The sequence below is a fragment of the Poromitra crassiceps genome (assembly GCF_964638095.1).
Source record: "Poromitra crassiceps genome assembly, chromosome: 10".
NCBI lineage: Eukaryota > Metazoa > Chordata > Actinopteri > Beryciformes > Melamphaidae > Poromitra > Poromitra crassiceps.
Window position 1 is genome coordinate 35,768,783 of NC_139631.1, and position 20,880 is coordinate 35,789,662.

The 20,880-nt window shown below is 45.6% G+C and overlaps 1 protein-coding gene across 1 annotated transcript in view; it reads right to left on the reverse strand.

Moving 5' to 3' along the window:
- The window catches only part of LOC310784413 (netrin receptor UNC5D-like), a gene marked incomplete at both ends in the record, with an annotated part of 226,600 nt that overhangs the window by 97,634 nt on the left and 108,086 nt on the right, over positions 1–20,880 (reverse strand). The window contains one exon of the mRNA XM_083645416.1: positions 11,157–11,372. Within this exon, the coding sequence (XP_083501542.1) occupies positions 11,157–11,372 (216 nt within the window). The remainder of the gene's footprint in view (positions 1–11,156; positions 11,373–20,880) is intronic.

The following is a 20,880-nucleotide window of genomic DNA, read 5'->3' on the forward strand; positions in this document are numbered from 1 at the left end:
TCAGTGGCATCAACCTGATCATGAGTTATGGGGATTTGTGTCTTTTATGGGGAAAACAGCATAAAGTAAAACTGATATTTGTTGCCATTGGTGGTTGTTTGCCTTAGAAATCCCCCTCCTTTGATTATGAAAACAACATGCAGAACAGGAGAAGTTGCTGTAAATGTTAGAATATACCTACTGTATATGGGTTTTTCATATATGCGTTTTTGGATTGAAGCTGCTGCTGATACACGATATTTTGCACCAATATTTTGTAGGATCAATATTTTCTAATTACAAGTATTCAGTGTTTGGCCAACATTTCTATTGTCATCAGGGTGGAAAAGCCTCAGAAACAGCATATACCAGCACCAAACTCTCTCCCAGACACCCAAAAGCTGTGGGGTCAAATCCTAATATCGGTTTAGCGAGTTAATATTCTTCTTTTCATTCAATCTTATTCTAATTAAAACTGTAGAAAGAAAGAAAGAATGCTCCTTAGGCTTAAACAATAGCTGCGGGCCCGCCCTGGCTCGCCCACTGTGCGTCGCATAACCAGCTCGGCTGCAACGTGGCCTCGCCTGCTCTATGACATCACCGATGACATTATCACGGATGACATCACTGATGACATCATGCCTGACGACATCATCACTGAACTTATATAGCCTCAGCCAGGAAGGATGACATCACAGATGACATCATTACTGATTACATCATTGATGACATCACATCATTAGGTAATCAGGGCAATTACCTAATTCAGAAATCTGGCTCCATCAGGTCACCCGCACGGGTGCTCTTTACACCCCCTGAAAGTTTCAGCCCGATTACACGTAAAACGGCATAGCTGTGGCCGTACAAAGTTCTGCTCACTCACACGCACACACCCATGGACACTTCTTATTCTTATTATAGGAAAGGAGAGATGCTCATTGGAGGTGGGGTTCATCTCCATATGAAAGAAGAAGTAGGCAGCAGGCTTTACTACTAAAAGTAGTGCCTTGGATTTTTGTAGTAGGGCCTGCTGCCTACCTACTTCTTTTTTCATATTACTAGCGGACCCGTGGGAACCCCGCTGTGAGCCCCCCCTGATCTGGAACATGACATCATCACTGATGACGTCATCACTGAACTTATAGCCTCAGCCAGGAAGATGACATTACTGATGACATCATCCCTGACATCTCTGATGACATCACATCATTAGGTAATCAGGGCAATCACCTCATTTAAAAACCCGGCTCCCTCAGGTCACCCGCACGGGTCCTCTTTACAACCGCCGAAAGTTTCAGCCCGATCGCACGTAAAACGGCACGGCCGGACAAAATTCTGCTCACTCACTCACTCACTCACACGCACACGGACACTTCTCTAATTATAATATACTTGTATTATAATTATTGACAATGTTGATCATTTCCATCCTGCAGTTATATTCCTCCCTTCATTATATTATAAAGCAAGGAATCTCTGTATGTGAGCATGCGTGTCCTTCGCATTCGACTTCACACTGAGTGCTGCTGGGGACCCAAGGACGTACAGTGTTACCATGTGATTTCATGTAATTGGACATGCGACACATTCAATATTAATCAACTTTGAATAAACAAGTGAACAGCGCTCTCTGCAGCGGTGGGGCAGAGGGGTACTGCACTAGTACTTCATATTCACATTACTGCTGAAACTGGAAGCCATAAAAGCTGCATGTAAACCAAGATAGTAGCTGTACAAATTAACACCTCAAAGCATTGCAAGCAGCTGGCCAAACAGATTTAGATTTAGTGTTCAGATGTCCAAACACACTGTGATGTGACTAATATCTTGGACATAATATACATGTGTCTTAATTGCAGTATTCATAGGAATATGACCTTAATCAAAGAAGAAACAGTAGCAATGTTTCCATTCAACTGTCAAGCTAATGCGTTGCAAACTATTGAGATGTCACACAAAAACACAAGACGCAAATTAGATTTCCACCAGCTGGGTTGAGGAGAATAAATAGACTACGGTAATTGAATGTCAAAAACGCATCAGAGAAATAGTCTTTCATTAGCTGATCAGTAATTGCACAAGTTGTTGCCGTTTTTTAGTATGTGGGAGTTAATGTTGGCCATATTTCATAAAAACAAAGAAATTAACTTAATGAAGTATGATTATCTACTGTATGACATAGCTACGATGAAGCTACTTACACAAGGGAAGGCATTTATGTGAGCAATGTAAACGCAGCATTCTCATGACTGTATTGAATTGATGATGCAAAAACGTGGCTCTTGAGAATAAAACCAGATCATCGAGATTATTCTTTCTCTCCTCTTCTGGTCTTAACTCACTTCTATATATTGTAAGCTGCTGTAACACTGCATATTCCTCACTGTTTAATGATGCCTTTAACAAAAGAACCTGGTCAGAAACCACATCTGTCTGCTTCACCCGACTCTATATCCTGGCATTAACATACTCTATATCCTGGCATTAACAGACTCTATATCCTGGCATTAACAGACTCTATATCCTGGCATTAACACACTCTATATCCTGGCATTAACACACTCTATATCCTGGCATTAACACACTCTATATCCTGGCATTAACAGACTCTATATCCTGGCATTAACAGACTCTATATCCTGGCATTAACAGACTCTATATCCTGGCATTAACATACTCTATATCCTGGCATTAACAGACTCTATATCCTGGCATTAACATACTCTATATCCTGGCATTAACAGACTCTATATCCTGGCATTAACAGACTCTATATCCTGGCATTAACAGACTCTATATCCTGGCATTAACAGACTCTATATCCTGGCATTAACAGACTCTATATCCTGGCATTAACACACTCTATATCCTGGCATTAACAGACTCTATATCCTGGCATTAACATACTCTATATCCTGGCATTAACACTCTATATCCTGGCATTAACAGACTCTATATCCTGGCATTAACACACTCTATATCCTGGCATTAACAGACTCTATATCCTGGCATTAACATACTCTATATCCTGGCATTAACACACTCTACATTATATCCTGGCATTAACAGGCTCTATATCCTGGCATTAACAGACTCTATATCCTGGCATTAACACTCTATATCCTGGCATTAACACACTCTATATCCTGGCATTAACACACTCTATATCCTGGCATTAACAGTGAAGTGTTGAAATTCAGCATCATGTGTCAAGACTGCATGGTGAGAACAGATCAATCCTCTGTCTGCAAGAGACAATCTAAATATATCAGCAACCTGTGATGTTTACTGACGTTAGTTACTTTGTGTTATAATTGACTTTTGTGGTGCATTCATCTGCCTCGTCTACGTCTACTTCACTGACTGATTTTGCCTCGTCTACGTCTACTTCACTGACTGATTTCCTTCATTTCAATCAAAGCTTTGAGATCGATCGATACATGTCCATGTATGCATGTGAATAACAAAAATACACCAGCAAACAACACAATCTGCCCAGAAAAGCAAGGTACAGCACCAATAACTGCTTTTTTCCCCAGTGTTGAAGTGTCTTAGGGTGGATTTTGCCTGTAAATAGCGATGCTGAAATAAACTCGCTAATCTTTAAAGTCAAACAGCTGCTGACTGTGTTTTCCAGAGATGGAGGGGGTGGAAAATCGTGTGTGGGGGGGAACCCGCAATCAATAACAAAGCACACACTCCTCCACTCAATTGTCTCTCCTCTGTTGTTCTACGGTACACTTTGCAGATACACAGAGTCCTCCCTTCGCCTCCGCCGCTGCTGCGGAACTCAAGGGCATTGTCAGCTTTATCAGCGCCTATAGTGATTCATCAGGCTAGTTGGTAAATAAGAGATGCTATCGGCTGCTCCTGGTGGCATTGAGGCCCCGTGTCCTAATCAATAACATTCCAATTCTTCACTGATCTGCTGCTCTGATTAGCCGAGCTAATCCAATACGCAATTTTGCTGTCTATTACTGGCTGCCGGGGACAAAGCCTCGCCGCTAAGACCGCCCCTTATCTGCAGTTATGAGTTTACCTCTGATGGAAGGCGGGCCCATGCAGCGGCGACATCTTCGGGCCCCCTTCTAATTGCTAATCCAACTGCTTGGGACGGGCCCCCGATAGCGAGGAGGAGACATTTTCCCCCGACCGCCTTGAAGGCAGCACGGGTGAGACGAGGCGGAGAGCGTGGATAATGAAGCGAGGTAAGAAAAGGAGGAGGGGGGAGGGGGGGGGGGGGTGTCAGTCAGGAGAACGGCGGCCAATTATTGACTTGAGAACGCTGATCTTGCTGTTCTTCCAGTATCACCCATCTGAGCTCAGTCACTTAAACTGTGTATGACCCGAGGTTCTAATGAAGGCTTACAGTGGAAAGGCATTTGCCTAATGTAGCCAAGTAAAAAGTCTTGCTGATTGTTGAAATATGATTGTTTTGAGTGTGCTATCCCACCAAGCAAGAGCTTACAGACCCATTTGACAGCAAGCATTGAGGCGGTAAAGCAGGAAGTAAAGCAGGTGTAACCAATACTATCAATGAGGCTTCCATGCCATTGAGGTGTTCCAGTGCTAGGGGCCTCATTAATGTTATTGGTTACACCTGCTTTACTTCCTGCTTTACCACCTCAAAATGGTTGCTGTGACAAGGCGGGGCCCATACCTTATCCCAGGGTCACCCATCTGAGCTCAATCATTATATGATATCCAACAAGAGGCTATAGCGTACTTATATAATGATATCCCAGCGTCCCATCTTTATCTGTGAAAATCCATGAATTAGCCTGTTCCTTCCCAGATGGCGGATGTTGACGCTGCATATTAAGTCTGCTGGCTAATACCAACAAGTCCCTCGTACAGTACTTCCTCCTCTCGCACAGCGGCAAACAATTGAAGATCCGACTTTCCTTTTGCCAATTTCACAGCACAGCAATCACACTATAATGAACTTCTAGAAGCAATTAAACACTCTTTCCTGTGGAGGGACCTTCATGAATACAAGATAGAGCACGTTGTAACAGCCTGTAATCACAGAGCCTTCCAGTCACGGTGTCACGTTGGCTTTGTTGTTCACCGGAAATCCCTTCAGGAGGCCCCACTCAGGTCCTCTAATCAACACGCTTCCACCTGACGAAAAGCTGATGGACTTTGATTGGCAGGAGCACTTCCAATCACACCCAGCCTCAAAATCTGAGGCATCAGGTGAGCCTGTGTACACTTTTTCTTTTAAATAGTCTTTGAGTATCAGGTGGGTGCAGTTTGCTAAACAGTCCACCTTCTCACTAAGTTTAGAGTAGGCTGATATTTTTGCACCTGTTCAGTTTTCCAGTTCCAAGTTTTCCATTTTCATGCCAAAAGTATTCAGTATTTCACCCCAGAATTGTCCTCATTCCAGGGATTGATTTACACCTGGGACCACAGGTGAATGCAATTCACTAACTGGTAGGATAGAAAACAAGAATTGACAAATACTGATCTAGACCACCGCTTAAAGGAGAATTCCATATTTTATTTTCCAACCAGAATCTTATTTTCAGCTTGGTTTATGTTAACCAAGTCACCCAGAACAGAAATTTCTCAGATTGATTCAGTAAATGAGCTAGAACGTGCCATGCAACGGCGTGGAATAGAGGCCAATAGGGCATGTGTCAATCGTCAATATGCGTCCTGTAAAAAGCTTATTTACTGCCACGCAGCGGCTCATATCCTTATTATATCACAGAGACAATGAGAGAATGAACGCTGTATTTACCTTGTTCACCCTGTCTCTGTCTGCTGTCCGTCACATTGGTAGAGATAAAAGCTCCTGTTGCCCCCGATCTTCAGTTTGTAATCCGTATAACGTTAGTCTGGCTCAAATAAATACGGGCGGCCATCGGATTCAAATGCATCATCCATATTCTCAAAATCAGGAAAATATCCAACCATCCACGCTGTTACTGTACTCCAAGCAAAACATGGCGGCTTGATCCACTGCAGCTGAACCCTCAACTCTCAACTCTTGTAAGACTCTTGTGAGACTCAGGTCACACACGCACTCCTGATCTGAGATCAGCAAGCAGATGGAGGTCAATAGAGGCGCTTCCAGTTCTGTATCTATGATATAATAAGGATATGAGCCGGTGCATAGCAGAAAATATGCTTTTTACAGGACGTACATGCACGGGTTGATGCCCTGTTCCAGGCTGTTACACGGCACGTTCTAGCTCATTACTGAATAAATCTGAGAAATGTCTGTTCTTGGTGACTTGGTTAATCTAAACCAAGCTGGAAATAGGTTGAAATCAATCTGAGAAATGTCTGTTCTTGGTGACTTGGTTAATCTAAACCAAGCTGGAAATAGGTTGAAATCCAGGTTGTAAAAAAACTGAATTCTCCTTTAAGAGTCTCCACTGAAACCCAGACTAATGAAATTATTTTAGTGTGAGACTCACAATACCTATTCAATGGCAAGGATATATATTTTAACTTAGTTATCTCAATTTACAAAACTCATTATTGAGCAATTGAATGATTACTTTTCTAGATTTTCTAGAGTTTTTCTGTGTCTGTGGTCAGAGAGGAACCTCCATCATATCAGTGGAGCACAACATGATTGGCTCATATCCAATATTTAATAAACAACCAATAATGGTCTAGAGCATCTGACAATAACAGTACAGGATTTGAAAGTCAGTTCCCTACATGTCTGCGGCTGAAGACTCATCTGAAACTACTTGAAATCTCACCGATGTGGTAAATCCATCCATTTGGAGCTGCGAGGAGATTAAAATAAACAAGCTATATTTGCACACACTTTCTGACCCGGCTCTGGTTTCCTATTGGCGCTGTGGGAGCACTCTGTGCCTTTGTTGGCTTTTAGGCTCAAACCATCTCAGAGACGAGTGCAGCGATATTCATAACGAAGGTCGCTCTAAATGGCTGCGGTCAGGAGGAGAAACAACAGGTCATCAACAAGCGGAGCCAAACACTAAATCAATGCATTCAAGTGTTGGAAGACCTCCACTGTATCATCAGTGACACAATGTAACCTACACACAATGAGTCTGTATCATCAGTGACATAACCTACACACAATGAGTCTGTATCATCAGTGACACAATGTAACCTACACACAATGAGTCTGTATCATCAGTGACACAATGTAACCTACACACAATGAGTCTGTATCATCAGTGACACAATGTAACCTGCACACAATGAGTCGCTATCATCAGTGACATAACCTACACACAATGAGTCTGTATCATCAGTGACACAATGTAACCTACACACAATGAGTCTGTATCATCAGTGACACAATGTAACCTACACACAATGAGTCTGTATCATCAGTGACACAATGTAACCTACACACAATGAGTCTGTATCATCAGTGACACAATGTAACCTGCACACAATGAGTGTGTATCATCAGTGACACAATGTAACCTACACACAATGAGTCTGTATCATCAGTGACACAATGTAACCTGCACACAATGAGTCTGTATCATCAGTGACACAATGTAACCTACACACAATGAGTCTGTATCATCAGTGACACAATGTAACACACAATGAGTCTGTATCATCAGTGACACAATGTAACCTACACACAATGAGTCTGTATCATCAGTGACACAATGTAACCTACACACAATGAGTCTGTATCATCAGTGACACAATGTAACCTGCACACAATGAGTCTGTATCATCAGTGACACAATGTAACCTACACACAATGAGTCTGTATCATCAGTGACACAATGTTACCTACACACAATGAGTCTGTATCATCAGTGACACAATGTAACCTACACACAATGAGTCTGCATCATCAGTGACACAATGTAACCTACACACAATGAGTCTGTATCATCAGTGACACAATGTAACCTGCACACAATGAGTCTGTATCATCAGTGACACAATGTAACCTACACACAATGAGTCTGCATCATCAGTGACACAATGTAACCTACACACAATGAGTCTGTATCATCAGTGACACAATGTAACCTACACACAATGAGTCTGTATCATCAGTGACACAATGTAACCTACACACAATGAGTCTGTATCATCAGTGACACAATGTAACCTACACACAATGAGTCTGTATCATCAGTGACACAATGTAACCTACACACAATGAGTCTGTATCATCAGTGACACAATGTAACCTGCACACAATGAGTGTGTATCATCAGTGACACAATGTAACCTACACACAATGAGTCTGTATCATCAGTGACACAATGTAACCTACACACAATGAGTCTGTATCATCAGTGACACAATGTAACCTGCACACAATGAGTCTGTATCATCAGTGACTCAATGTAACCTGCACACAATGAGTCTGTATCATCAGTGACACAATGTAACCTACACACAATGAGTCTGTATCATCAGTGACACAATGTAACCTACACACAATGAGTCTGTATCATCAGTGACACAATGTAACCTACACACAATGAGTCTGTATCATCAGTGACACAATGTAACCTACACACAAGGAGTCTGTATCATCAGTGACACAATGTAACCTACACACAATGAGTCTGTATCATCAGTGACACAATGTTACCTACACACAATGAGTCTGTATCATCAGTGACACAATGTAACCTGCACACAATGAGTCTGTATCATCAGTGACACAATGTAACCTACACACAATGAGTCTGTATCATCAGTGACACAATGTAACCTGCACACAATGAGTCTGTATCATCAGTGACACAATGTAACCTACACACAATGAGTCTGTATCATCAGTGACACAATGTTACCTACACACAATGAGTCTGTATCATCAGTGACACAATGTAACCTGCACACAATGAGTCTGTATCATCAGTGACACAATGTAACCTGCACACAATGAGTCTGTATCATCAGTGACACAATGTAACCTGCACACAATGAGTCTGTATCATCAGTGACACAATGTAACCTACACACAATGAGTCTGTATCATCAGTGACACAATGTAACCTACACACAATGAGTCTGTATCATCAGTGACACAATGTAACCTGCACACAATGAGTCTGTATCATCAGTGACACAATGTAACCTACACACAATGAGTCTGTATCATCAGTGACACAATGTAACCTACACACAATGAGTCTGTATCATCAGTGACACAATGTAACCTACACACTACACACACCAGCACATTTGACACATGTTGGAGATGCTGCATCATCACTAGAGACCTCATGCATGTGTCAATCCATTAGAGATGCACCGATCCACATTTTTTCACTTCCGATCCGATTCCGATACCTGAATTTAGATATCTGCCGAATCCGATACCGATATTATTCCGATACCGATATTTTTCTTGAATATACAGTATAGGCAAAGATTTGGCCAATTAAAGATATATTGCAAAAAGCAGACAAAATTAAGAAAATATACAAGGCAAAGAAGGATACTATTATACATGGGCAAATTACGGCCAGCTGGAATTGCATTGCAAATTACGGCACGCTGGAATTGCATTTTATTTTTATTTTTATTTTTTTCCTGATTCCAATCCGATCCGATTCGGGAATTATGTCAGTATCGCCACCCGATACCGATATTGGATCGGATCGGTCCCATCCCTACAATCCGTTCAACTGCCAAATGAAAGGCTTGTTTCTCACCTCGTTGGTGAAAGGCACAGGTAACAGGCAAAACAATTGATCTGACTGCACTGGAATGGAAATGGATTATTTTCACTGATGCTAATAGAAATCATCATGTCTCCTTCTGTGACAACTGTCTCCAATGGAGAAGTTTCCTTCAAAAATGATGGTACTTTTTAAAGCATAGACCCCTTATACAGCTGTCAACATTGGAGCTGCGCGCGCATCGTGTAGGCAAAAAGCCGTGAGCCCAGCATTGACAGACACAGAGAGCTGTGTAAAAGCCGCCGCTGTCAGGATTGCTCTGTGCCCATCTGCGACAAACAGATTTTAGTTTTAAAATGCAGTTCTCGGCTTACTACAACAGCTTATCGCCTAGTGATAAGTAATGTTATGCATCGAAATTAACGTTGGTTAATGGGATACGTCTTACAGATCCATACGCATATCAATGGATAAAAGACGAAATGGCCAAGCCTAGAGTGGCCAGCAATAGGCTACATAGCGTAGAGTTATTCTGTAACTTGCAAAGATATATTGTTATGTTGATAATGCACACAACTCAATAATGACATTATTTAACGTTACTTGGTTGTTAACTAACTGAGCGATGACAGCTACAGCTTACCTGATATGAAATGGCACTGCAGCAAAGTCGGGCATTTTTAATGATTTCCTCTTTCGGCTTGCAACCACGCCTACGGTTAGCATTAAAAAGAGTATGAGTTGACGGGATTCGGTAAAACTTTAGTCCTTGCTTTGTTGATAGTGTAACAGACTGTTCAGTGTTGTATTGCGTGTGTATGCGAGGCTGTGTATGTTCCCTCGGGGGTTGCCATGGAACAGGATATGTGGGGAGAATGGAAGTGAAGCTTGTTGTAACGTTACAGCCTGGCTCTGTCGTTTATTATTTTGTTAACCAAGTGTGAATATGCGGACCCGGGTGCTCGGCTGCAGTGGCTTTCCGATTCTGGCGTCCCACTGCACAACACGGGGACGTGTCTGGCTCGTCTGGTTTTCCAGCCGCGGATCGGCTGCTTGCCGGGGCTGCGCGGACTCTGTCTTTCTGCCTCCGTCATGCGCATCGACGCTGCGTGATGTCAGTGTGACGTAGTCGTATAAGGGGTCTATAGGTTGTTATTGTAAATACGATTTTTTTTCTTAACTAACTTGCCTGGTAAAATAAAGTTTGATTGATGATGATGATGATGATGATAGTTAGTATCTTAAGTTCTCGTCTGAGAAAATAGATCTTTTTATAGACTCTGTATTAGGGCTAGGTATTGGTACTACCTTTAAGGTACCGACCGAAATACCCCAGTACCAAGTTTAGTATCGAAACTGAAATGACACCAAAATGTATCGAATGAAGGACTGTATTGATATCGGGATCACTTTAAGGGGTCTGGTATTGGTACTGGTTTCGTAATTTCTTAAACAATACCCAGCTCTACTCTTTATATTGGAAATGCCCATTGATGAACTCAACACTTTCAGATGTTGTGTTTCTGTTACCACTGGCTGGAAGAAGGTCACAGAGCTTGATCTTACCCGTGTTCAGATCCTTATACTCCTGAGACGAGTGCTCATTCTGGTGCACCCACTCCCCGTTGCACTTGAAGAAGATCTGCAGGGCGGGCGCGGCACGGCAGCGCAGCTTGATGGGGTTGCTCTTGACGATGTAGGCGTCCTCGGGCTCCTGGACGAAGTGCGGCAGGGTGACCGGCACCGAGGGCAGGGAGTCGGGCTGGGCCTCCGCCGTCGCTCCTGCAAAGCCAACACCTCAGTTAGTTCACTATCTCACAGCTGTGTTTCAGGAGGGTAAAGCCGACACCTCAGTTAGTTCACTATCTCACAGCTGTGTTTCAGGAGGGTAAAGCCGACACCTCAGTTAGTTCACTATCTCACAGCAGTGTTTCAGGAGGGTAAAGCCGACACCTCAGTTAGTTCACTATCTCACAGCTGTGTTTCAGGAGGGTAAAGCCAACACCTCAGTTAGTTCACTATCTCACAGCTGTGTTTCAGGGGGGCAAAGCCAACACCTCAGTTAGTTCACTATCTCACAGCTGTGTTTCAGGGGGGGGCAAAGCCAGCACCTCAGTTAGTTCACTATCTCACAGCTGTGTTTCAGGGGGGGGCAAAGCCAGCACCTCAGTTAGTTCACTATCTCACAGCTGTGTTTCAGGGGGGCAAAGCCAGCACCTCAGTTAGTTCACTATCTCACAGCTGTGTTTCAGGGGGGCAATGTTGCAATGAAACACAGAGATACAGTAATAACTACACCGACAGAAACAATGGCTAGCAAAATCCCTTTCCGTTGGATACACAATTTATGGCAAAAAAAAAATCAAGATTTCTTTTTAACAGTATACTAACTGGGCCATATTATGACGGTACTGGTATCCTGAAACGAGAAGACATACATTGGTACCAGGCATGTCATGCTAACGGGAAGCTAAACGGCCCTCTGAATTTAGGCTAAATTTTGATGAGAGAAAAACGGGCATGGCCATTTTCAAAGGGGTCCGTTGACCTCTCACCTCAAAATATCTGAATGAAAATGGGTGTTACCCACGAGTCTCCCCTTTACAGACATGCCCACTTATGCTAATCCCATGCAGTAAAAAAAATGCATGCAGTAATGTGTAATTTTCGCCTATTCTATTTGAATATTTCTGCATACTGGGGTCCATAAACAGTCTTGGATTTGCATAAATTGGGTATGACTGGAAAGTTGAGACTCTTGTGGATTGAATGAGCCCAATTGTATTCATGTGTGATTATGTTAGTCCCCATACTAGCCATTTGATTGTACTGTAGTGAGACCATTTTTCAAACCTTGACCTCACCGTATAAAAGAACCTATTGTTTTAGTTAGTAGAAAATTGGGTCTTAATTTTTGTCTGTAGTACAGTATGTGTGTTGAGCCTGTACTTTAGCAACACAGTAAGTTCATGTAAATCTGTAGTCTTGCCAGAGTACTTCAAGTGTGGTCTGGTCACCCAGTGGCACCACACTGTGTTAATCCAGGCCTGTATAGCAGCAATTGCTTGCGAAACTGAAATTGTTCCGTTTACAATGTTTTGAATTCCCCGTTCAGCATAAGCTAACATATTGTAGAAAGGTAAAGTATACACAGAGGACAATTTTACCAATTGTAGTCAAAACTGTTCTCCTCTGAGCGGATGAATGAAATCAGAGCAGACCAAGTGAGGTGGAATTAGGAAGAGGTTGATTATTCAAATTGTGGCTGCGGCGTCTGAATGCATCTTATCTCCGCCACAAGGTGCAGATTCTTTTGGGCGCGCACAAAGAAAAGAGAGGAAACAACAGTCTTTGTGCTTTCTGCCAACGTCTTAACGAGAGCACAGCATTCACAGCAGGTTAGTCCTTCAATTCAGTTTGGCGAGCACCTGGCCGGCTTCACAGCCATTGTTCATCATGGCAGCTTATCGATCTCAGCGCACTTTCGCAAACACTGATCTGAGATTCGGAGGGGATGACTTTCTATATGGGATTTGGGAGTGGGAGGATCGCTCCGGGGCTACGGGGACAGCGTGGAAAGCTCGGAGCGGTTTGCGGGACAACAAGAAAGAGGAACGTTTGTGCTCGGGATCCTTCTGAGAATTACATTACAATTCTGTACATTACATGTACAGCTTCCGCTAAGCCATTCTGCGTCGTAAAAGCCTGTGAAAACTATTATGTCCACCATCAAATCCAATTCTGTCCCCTGAAATGAAATTGGCCCTCTCACCACCTCTCTCAATCAATCAATGTTGTCCTCGTTAAATGGCTAAATGAATGGACACACGTGTAAAGAGAGGTGCCGCACTAAACAAACAGGCAGAGAGGAGGGTAAGTATGAATAATATGCTGATACATGTATGAGCTGTGACGTGTAGATGGCGCTATCATGTTGTGGCTGCACACGCTTCCTTCCATCACTATGTCCTGCCCCCGTCATTGTTTGCGCATCATGTTTGCTCCCCCCCCTCCTCTCCCACCCCTCTCCTCCTCTCCCACCCCTCTCCTCCTCTCCTCCCCCCCATCACCCCCCCCATCACCCCCCCCCCCCTCCCTCCTCCTCTCCTCCCAACCCTCCCCCCCTCCTCTCCTCCCCCCCCTGCCACCTCTCTCCCCACACCACCCCTCCCCTCCTCTTCTCCCCCCCCTGCCACCTCCTCTCCTCCCCCCCCTGCCACCTCTCTCCCCCCACCACCCCTCCCCTCCTCTCCCCCCCCCCCACCACCACCACTCCCCCCCTCCGCCCCTCCGACCCCCCACCACCCCTCCTCTCCCCCCCCCACTGCCCTCCTCTCCCCGCCACCTCTCCCCCCCACCTCCCCTCCCCCCCCCTCCCCCCCAGCCCTCAGCACCCCCTCCCATCCACACCTAACCACCAACCCCCCCCACCTCCCCCCCCCCACAGACCCAGACCGCCCTCTCACCATCACTGAGGAGGAGGTGCGCCGGTCGTTCCTGCGTATCAACCCTCGCAAGGCGGCCGGCCCGGACGGCATCCCCGGGCGGGTCCTCAAGGCCTGCGCCCACCAGCTGGCAGGCGTATACACAGACATTTTCAACCAGTCTCTCTCCCTCCGACGAGTTCCCTCCTGCTTCAAAGCAGCGACAATCATCCCCATTCCCAAGCAGCAGAAAGTGACCAGCCTCAACGACTGGCGCCCAATAGCCCTCACACCAATAGCCAGCAAGTGCTTTGAAAAGCTGGTCATATCAAAGATCCGCCCCACACTCCCCCCGGACCACGACCCGCTACAATTCGCATACCGGCCCAACAGGAGCACAGCGGATGCAGTAGCACACGTGCTCCACACCGCCCTGTCCCACCTGGAGGGGAAGGACACCTACGTAAGAATGCTGTTCGTGGACTACAGCTCAGCATTCAACACCATAGTACCCTCCAGGCTGGTATGCAAGCTCAAGGACCTGGGACTTAACACAGCAATGTGCGACTGGATCCTGGATTTCCTGACAGACCGCCGCCAGGTGGTGAGGGTGGGCAACCTCACCTCCTCCCCACTGACCATCAGCATAGGAGCGCCCCAGGGGTGCGTCTCCAGCCCCTTCTGGTATGACCTCTACACCCACGACTGCGTGGCGACTCAAACCTCTAACACCATCGTGAAGTTTGCAGACGACACAGCAGTCGTGGGGCTGATCTCGGGGAGCGACGAGACGGCCTACAGAGAGGAGGTGGGGGCCCTGGAACAATGGTGCCAGGACAACCACCTCTCTCTGAACGTCTCCAAGACCAAGGAGATCATTGTAGACTACAGGAGGGGGGGGGGGCGCACACCCCCCAATCACCATCAACGGCACAGTGGTGGAAAGGGTGGACAGCTTCAAGTACCTGGGAGTCAATATCCACCAGGACCTGACATGGGCCGGCCACACCGCCACTGTCGTCAAAAAGGCCCAACAGCGAATACACGGACTCAAGCGCCTGAAGAAATTTGGGCTAAGGAAAGAAATCCTCAGGGACTTCTACAGAGGCACCATTGAAAGCCTGCTGACTGGCGGCTTCACCACCTGGTACGGGAACTGTACCACCATGGACCGCAGGGCGCTACGGAGAGTGAGACGCGCGGCACAGCACGTAACAGAATGTGAGTTGCCAGATCTGCATGAACTGTATAAACAGCGGTGCCTCAGGAGGTCCCTGAAGATCATCAAAGACACAAACCATCCCCACAACAGCCTGTTCTCCCTGCTACCCTCAGGGAGAAGATACAGGGTTCCGAAAGCACGCACAAATCGCTTGAGGAACAGTTTCTTCCCGCAGGCCACGAGACTCCTTAACATACACAAATAGTGTAGTAGCCGCACTGTACCGTACTGTAGCTGCTACAATTACGTATGTCTAACGTTTAATTGTATGTTTAATAAGGAATATGCTATTTGCACCTGTATGTCAAATACGCCGAATTTAAAATGCCGAGTTTAATTGTATGTTTAATAAGGAATATGTTATTTGCACCTGTATGTCAAATACGCAGAATTTAAAATGTTTAAGCACGTCTAAAGTATGCACCCGACACGTGCACCTATGTGCAGTGAATATGCCACTGTCTCTGACTTGTCTTATCACTATACTGCCTTATGCTTGTTGTGTCTCTTGTTGTTTTTGCACCCATATGCCCTGTTATATTTGTTATATTTGTACTATTTGCACTATGTTGTAAACGGAGTCCACAGCACAAGAATTTCACACGTGATACTTGTACCATGGAGTGACAATAAAAATCTTGAATCTTGAATCTTGAATCTTGAATCACTTCCTGTATAACGGCTACAGCAGCTACAACAATGTAACAATGCCAGAGGCCGCCCTGCTAAAAACATACTCGGATAAATCATCCATCAGATGGCTTAAGTTCATGTTGATGCACTGTGTATATTATAATAATAAAGGTTTATGCCATGTAGCCTAAAGGTCTGAGATTTGTTATTTTGTTAGAGAAAGAAGAGACACATCATTCTGCAGAATGCTATGACAAATGAAAAGGGCTGAGGAGTGGCAGGGCTATGATGGAGACAAAAGGAAAGCAAAAAACATGGAGGTAACTTTGAGAGGAGCAACATAACAGAATGCTCACACAAAGCAATTCTGCCATGTTCACAGAATGAAAGGTTGAAAATGGTCATTATTCCCATCTTGCCAGAAAATTGACTCGTGACACTTTTTTTTCCGTGATGTCTTTCTATCCGCTGCCTCCACCCATCCTCTGTTTACTGCCTTTGCACTTTGCAGCCCGATGTTTTTCATGTCAATGGCAGCAGAATATGTTGTGCAGAAATCATTTCGAGGATGATGATGTTGTAGCTAATGTTTGAAAATAGCGAGGAGCAATTTGAGCTTTTGCTCTCAGAAAGGAATTGCATTCTTCCTTTGTCCATATACTGTGTGTGTGTGTGTGTGTGTGTGTGTGTGTGTGTGTGTGTGTGTGTGTGTGTGTGTGTGTGTGTGTGTGTGTGTGTGTGTGTGTGTGTGTGTGTGTGTGCGTGCGTGCGTGCGTGCGTGCGTGTTACACCACATGTGGAGGCAAGCTATTACATGGGGTACCACAAGCTGTTTTCTTCACATACAGAGGACTTCTTCATCTCAGCTCTTTATAAATTATACATTCTCTGCATCAAATAATAGCTCGTCTCTTTGGGTTCAAGTAATAATTATCATTCTCATCTTCAGGCAAACTGGTGGGTTTTCAACAGAATGTACAGTTTGTACTTTGTATAGCCTGGTGCAACCTGTGCTTTGTCTATACACACAGTTATTTTCAAAAGAATGTACCTGCTGCCTGTCTGCACATTGTGCCTTGTCTCGGAGGCATTATCTTCTCTCCTGCTGTGTGCACAATAATCAGAAGATGAGGCAGAACTTATAGGAGAGGCGATGCATGCATCATCTTTTAACAGTCGGGGAGATATTGAGATCTGAGGGTTTCACCAACAGAAAGAATATATTACACTTCACACACACTACAGAAAAAACATGCATTTGGCTGTGTTTACTTCCGCGCACCTCTGGTTTCTTCAAAAGAACAGGCTTGGAAACATAATGGTTAATCAATGTAGTGCAGTTTCTACGCAATCATGTGAACTAGTGTGTGTGTGTGTGTGTGTGTGGGGGGGGGGGGGGGTTGGCCTAAACCAGTGATCCTCAACTTGCGGCCCGGGGGCGCCCCCTGTGCGGCCCGCGATGGAATTGCAAAAAAATAAAAATTACAGTGCACTCCTGAACGCAACATGCAAGATACCCGCTGAAAAGCGTCCAAATGTTCATGTCACTCTGGCCAATACTCCACTTCTGTTATAGAATTTCAGTCTGGAATATGGAATATCTTTCAATAATCTATAATTTAGCTGCTAAATTGTCAAATACTGCCATCTGCTCGTTACCCAGGCACTTATGTATGTACTTAACCTAACTAACTTAACCTAACTAACTATCCGGTGTGCACAACATTGTCAGACTAAATTCCAGCTGACACACTAAAAACCTACAATCCGCTACAGAAAAATGTATATTGTTTGTTTATTAACTGGCCCCTGGCCTTCTATCATTTCACGAAAGTGGCCCCCGGGCAAAGCAAGTTGAGTATCCCTGACCTAAACCCTCCAAACATGCTCTAAATTCATATGTTAATGTTTACAATTAACCTTCACACCTTGGAGAATAACATTCGGGAAAACACAGATGCCATCGGTCACCATTCCTGACAGACAACATTATTATTCAAATATTTGTTTTGTCTGTGGGAACATTTTTAAGAGTTTCGCCTGTTAACAAATGCCAATAATGAATGTCAGAAAAGCCAGCGCTCAAGGAAACCGCTGTTATGACTTTCATAAATTCATATGGAGGCAGGCTAATAAAAATGAAACTGTTCAACCAGAGAGAAACACTGCTTCAACATAATTTTAAATGCTAATAATTTAATGGGTAGGGCATGTAATCCTGCCCCAACCAGCACCTTCATCACCGATGAGCATTCTCAGCTAATTGGCGCTAAGATGAATGAAAATACAGCCTGACGCTCTTTCTCGCGTCGGGCCGATCGTTCCTCCGCCACACACCAACTAATGATGCACAGTGTCCTATTTTTTTTAAACACTTCACCGTTCAGCACAGTCTAAAGGTAGCAGATAATTGTAACAAGGTGACAATCCACCACGCTCCATAAACCTGGAGCTGTGCTCTCAGCTGCTCCCCTCGTGATGGATGCTCATAAATATCAGCCTTAATGAAGGAGATGACTACGCCGCCAATAAGTCACTTTTTTCCTCATTACGCCGGTTAATTTTAACATCGCCTCTTACAGTAAATGTCTCCCTCGCCCTGTCAACTGCCAGTCACAGGGTTTCCACCTGACTTCACATGGAGCTCGGTGCAGCCCGGGCGTACGCATCAGTACACCCTGGGTATCAATCTGCATAGGGCGACATACTGTGTAGACAACACAGTCAATGGGACCTTGTCGAACACAGATTCAACAGCCTCTTAAAGACATGTAGGTACCGGATGTCTTCGGCCTGATCGATCTGTTCAGGGTCCGGCGACTACAGATGACATCGTGGCTTCACGCATTATGATTGGCTGCAGTGGCCAAAGAGTGATGTTAGCTAGATATTTGTCCGCATTAGCAAGCAACCTGCTGAACATTGATAATGTTAGATAAATATATCAATGATAACATTAGATAATGCTAGCTTGACCACCATTGACTGTCTTAGTTGCTATAGGTAACGTTAGCTTGCTTGCTAGCGGACAAATTGCTAGGTAGCTAGTTAGCCGATTTACCAGCCAGATCTTGGCTTGGCAAGCGGGTCAATGGGATGTGATTTGAAAAGCACAGCCTTTAACAGACAAACGGTGTGAAAAGAGCTGTTTGAAGAATAAAGCGGGGCCGGTGTGTCTCAACACTGCAGTCCCACGCTTGCCACTATAGAGTGACAGCTCGTCTCGCCGTCAATCCCTTCCAAAAACCTGCCGAAATGGACCGTGGAAGAGAAGGGTTAGCTGTAAGATCAAACTGACAGCACCGTGCTTCCTCCCTCTCCCGGGCTCTCCGCCTGACTCCTGCATTACTATTTCACACAGCTACTCACTCAGCAGCCAAAGTCCTTTAAAACCACACATTCTTCTTCTCACATCCAGCACATCACCGGGGACTTCTCATGGATTTATGACAGGAGCAGAGATAGGTGCAGGGAGAGGATGAGGGGCCTCCGCATGGTGAGCAGGCCTGCTCAGCTCTGGGAGGGAGGAGAGGGAGGAGAGGGAGGGAGGGGGGAGGAGAGGGAGGGAGGAGAGAGAGGAGAGGGAGGGAGGGGGGAGGAGAGGGAGGGAGACAGAGGGGAGGAGAGGGAGGGAGGGAGGAGAGGGAGGGAGACAGGGGGGAGGAGAGGGGGGGAGGGAGGAGAGGGAGGAGAGGGAGGAGAGGGGGGAGGAGAGGGAGGGATGGAGGAGAGGGAGGAGAGGGGGGAGGAGAGGGAGGGAGGAGAGGGGGGAGGAGAGGGAGGGAGGGAGGAGAGGGGGGAGGAGAGGGAGGGAGGGAGGGAGGAGAGGGGGGAGGAGAGGGAGGGAGACAGGGGGGAGGAGAGGGAGGGAGACAGGGGGGAGGAGAGGGAGGGAGACAGGGGGGAGGAGAGGGAGGGAGGAGAGGGAGGGAGACAGGGGGGAGGAGAGGGAGGGAGGGAGGCGAGGGAGGAGAGGGGGGAGGAGAGGGAGGGATGGAGGAGAGGGAGGAGAGGGGGGAGGAGAGGGAGGGAGGCAGGAGAGGGAGGAGAGGGGGGAGGAGAGGGAGGGAGGGAGGGAGGAGAGGGGGGAGGAGAGGGAGGGAGGGAGGAGAGGGAGGGAGACAGGGGGGAGGAGAGGGAGGAGAGAGAGGGAGGGAGGGAGAGAGGAGAGGGAGGGAGAGAGGAGAGGGAGGGAGGGAGGAGAGGGAGGGAGGGAGAGAGGAGAGGGAGGGGAGAGGGAGGAAGACAGGGAGGAGAGAGGGGGGGAGGCCTCCTCATTTAAAGGCAGAGAGTCAGAAGATGTCAGTCTAATCCTCAACACTGAAGGAGGAAGAGGGGCTGAGCAAAAATGCAGAGGAAGGCTGGTTGGACTGGGACACCGCTGTGCTGTGTGACCCAAGGAATATAGGTGCTGAGAACACTGGCTAATATGCACACACACGCACGCACACGCAATTGTATTACCATACTAATGAAGACCTTCATTGACTACATTAATTCCCTAACTAACCCTTTTCACATTGTGCTTAACCTTTGCCCTTACCTTAACCTAAACCTAATGATAATCTTCGCCCTAAATCTAAACCCTAAATTAACCTTCATTTTAACCGCGACCTTAGTTCAAACCTTTTTCTAAAGCTAATCTTAACCTTAAATCTAAACCCTAGCATTAAACTCATTTAACTGCTTGCCAATGTTGGGGCTTTAATGTTTTGGCGGCAGGGGACTCCTGAAGGTTTAGCTCTCGGGGCGCCGCTGTGGCTGAAAATGGAGGCTAGCTCTGTTGCCCACTCCTCTCTGGCAGCCATGTTGTTCTCTAAGCTAGAGAGGCCTGGGCCCGGTTGCACAAAGCACCTTAAGTTAAGATTTTCCTTAAAGTCGGAGTTAAGGTTTCCTTAAAATAAAGTCTGTTGCACAAAACAACCTTAAGTCTTCTCCTCAAGGTCTCCTTAACATTTTTGCTCAAGTATTTAAGGTTTGCTCCTTATCTTGCTCTTAATACTTAAGAAGC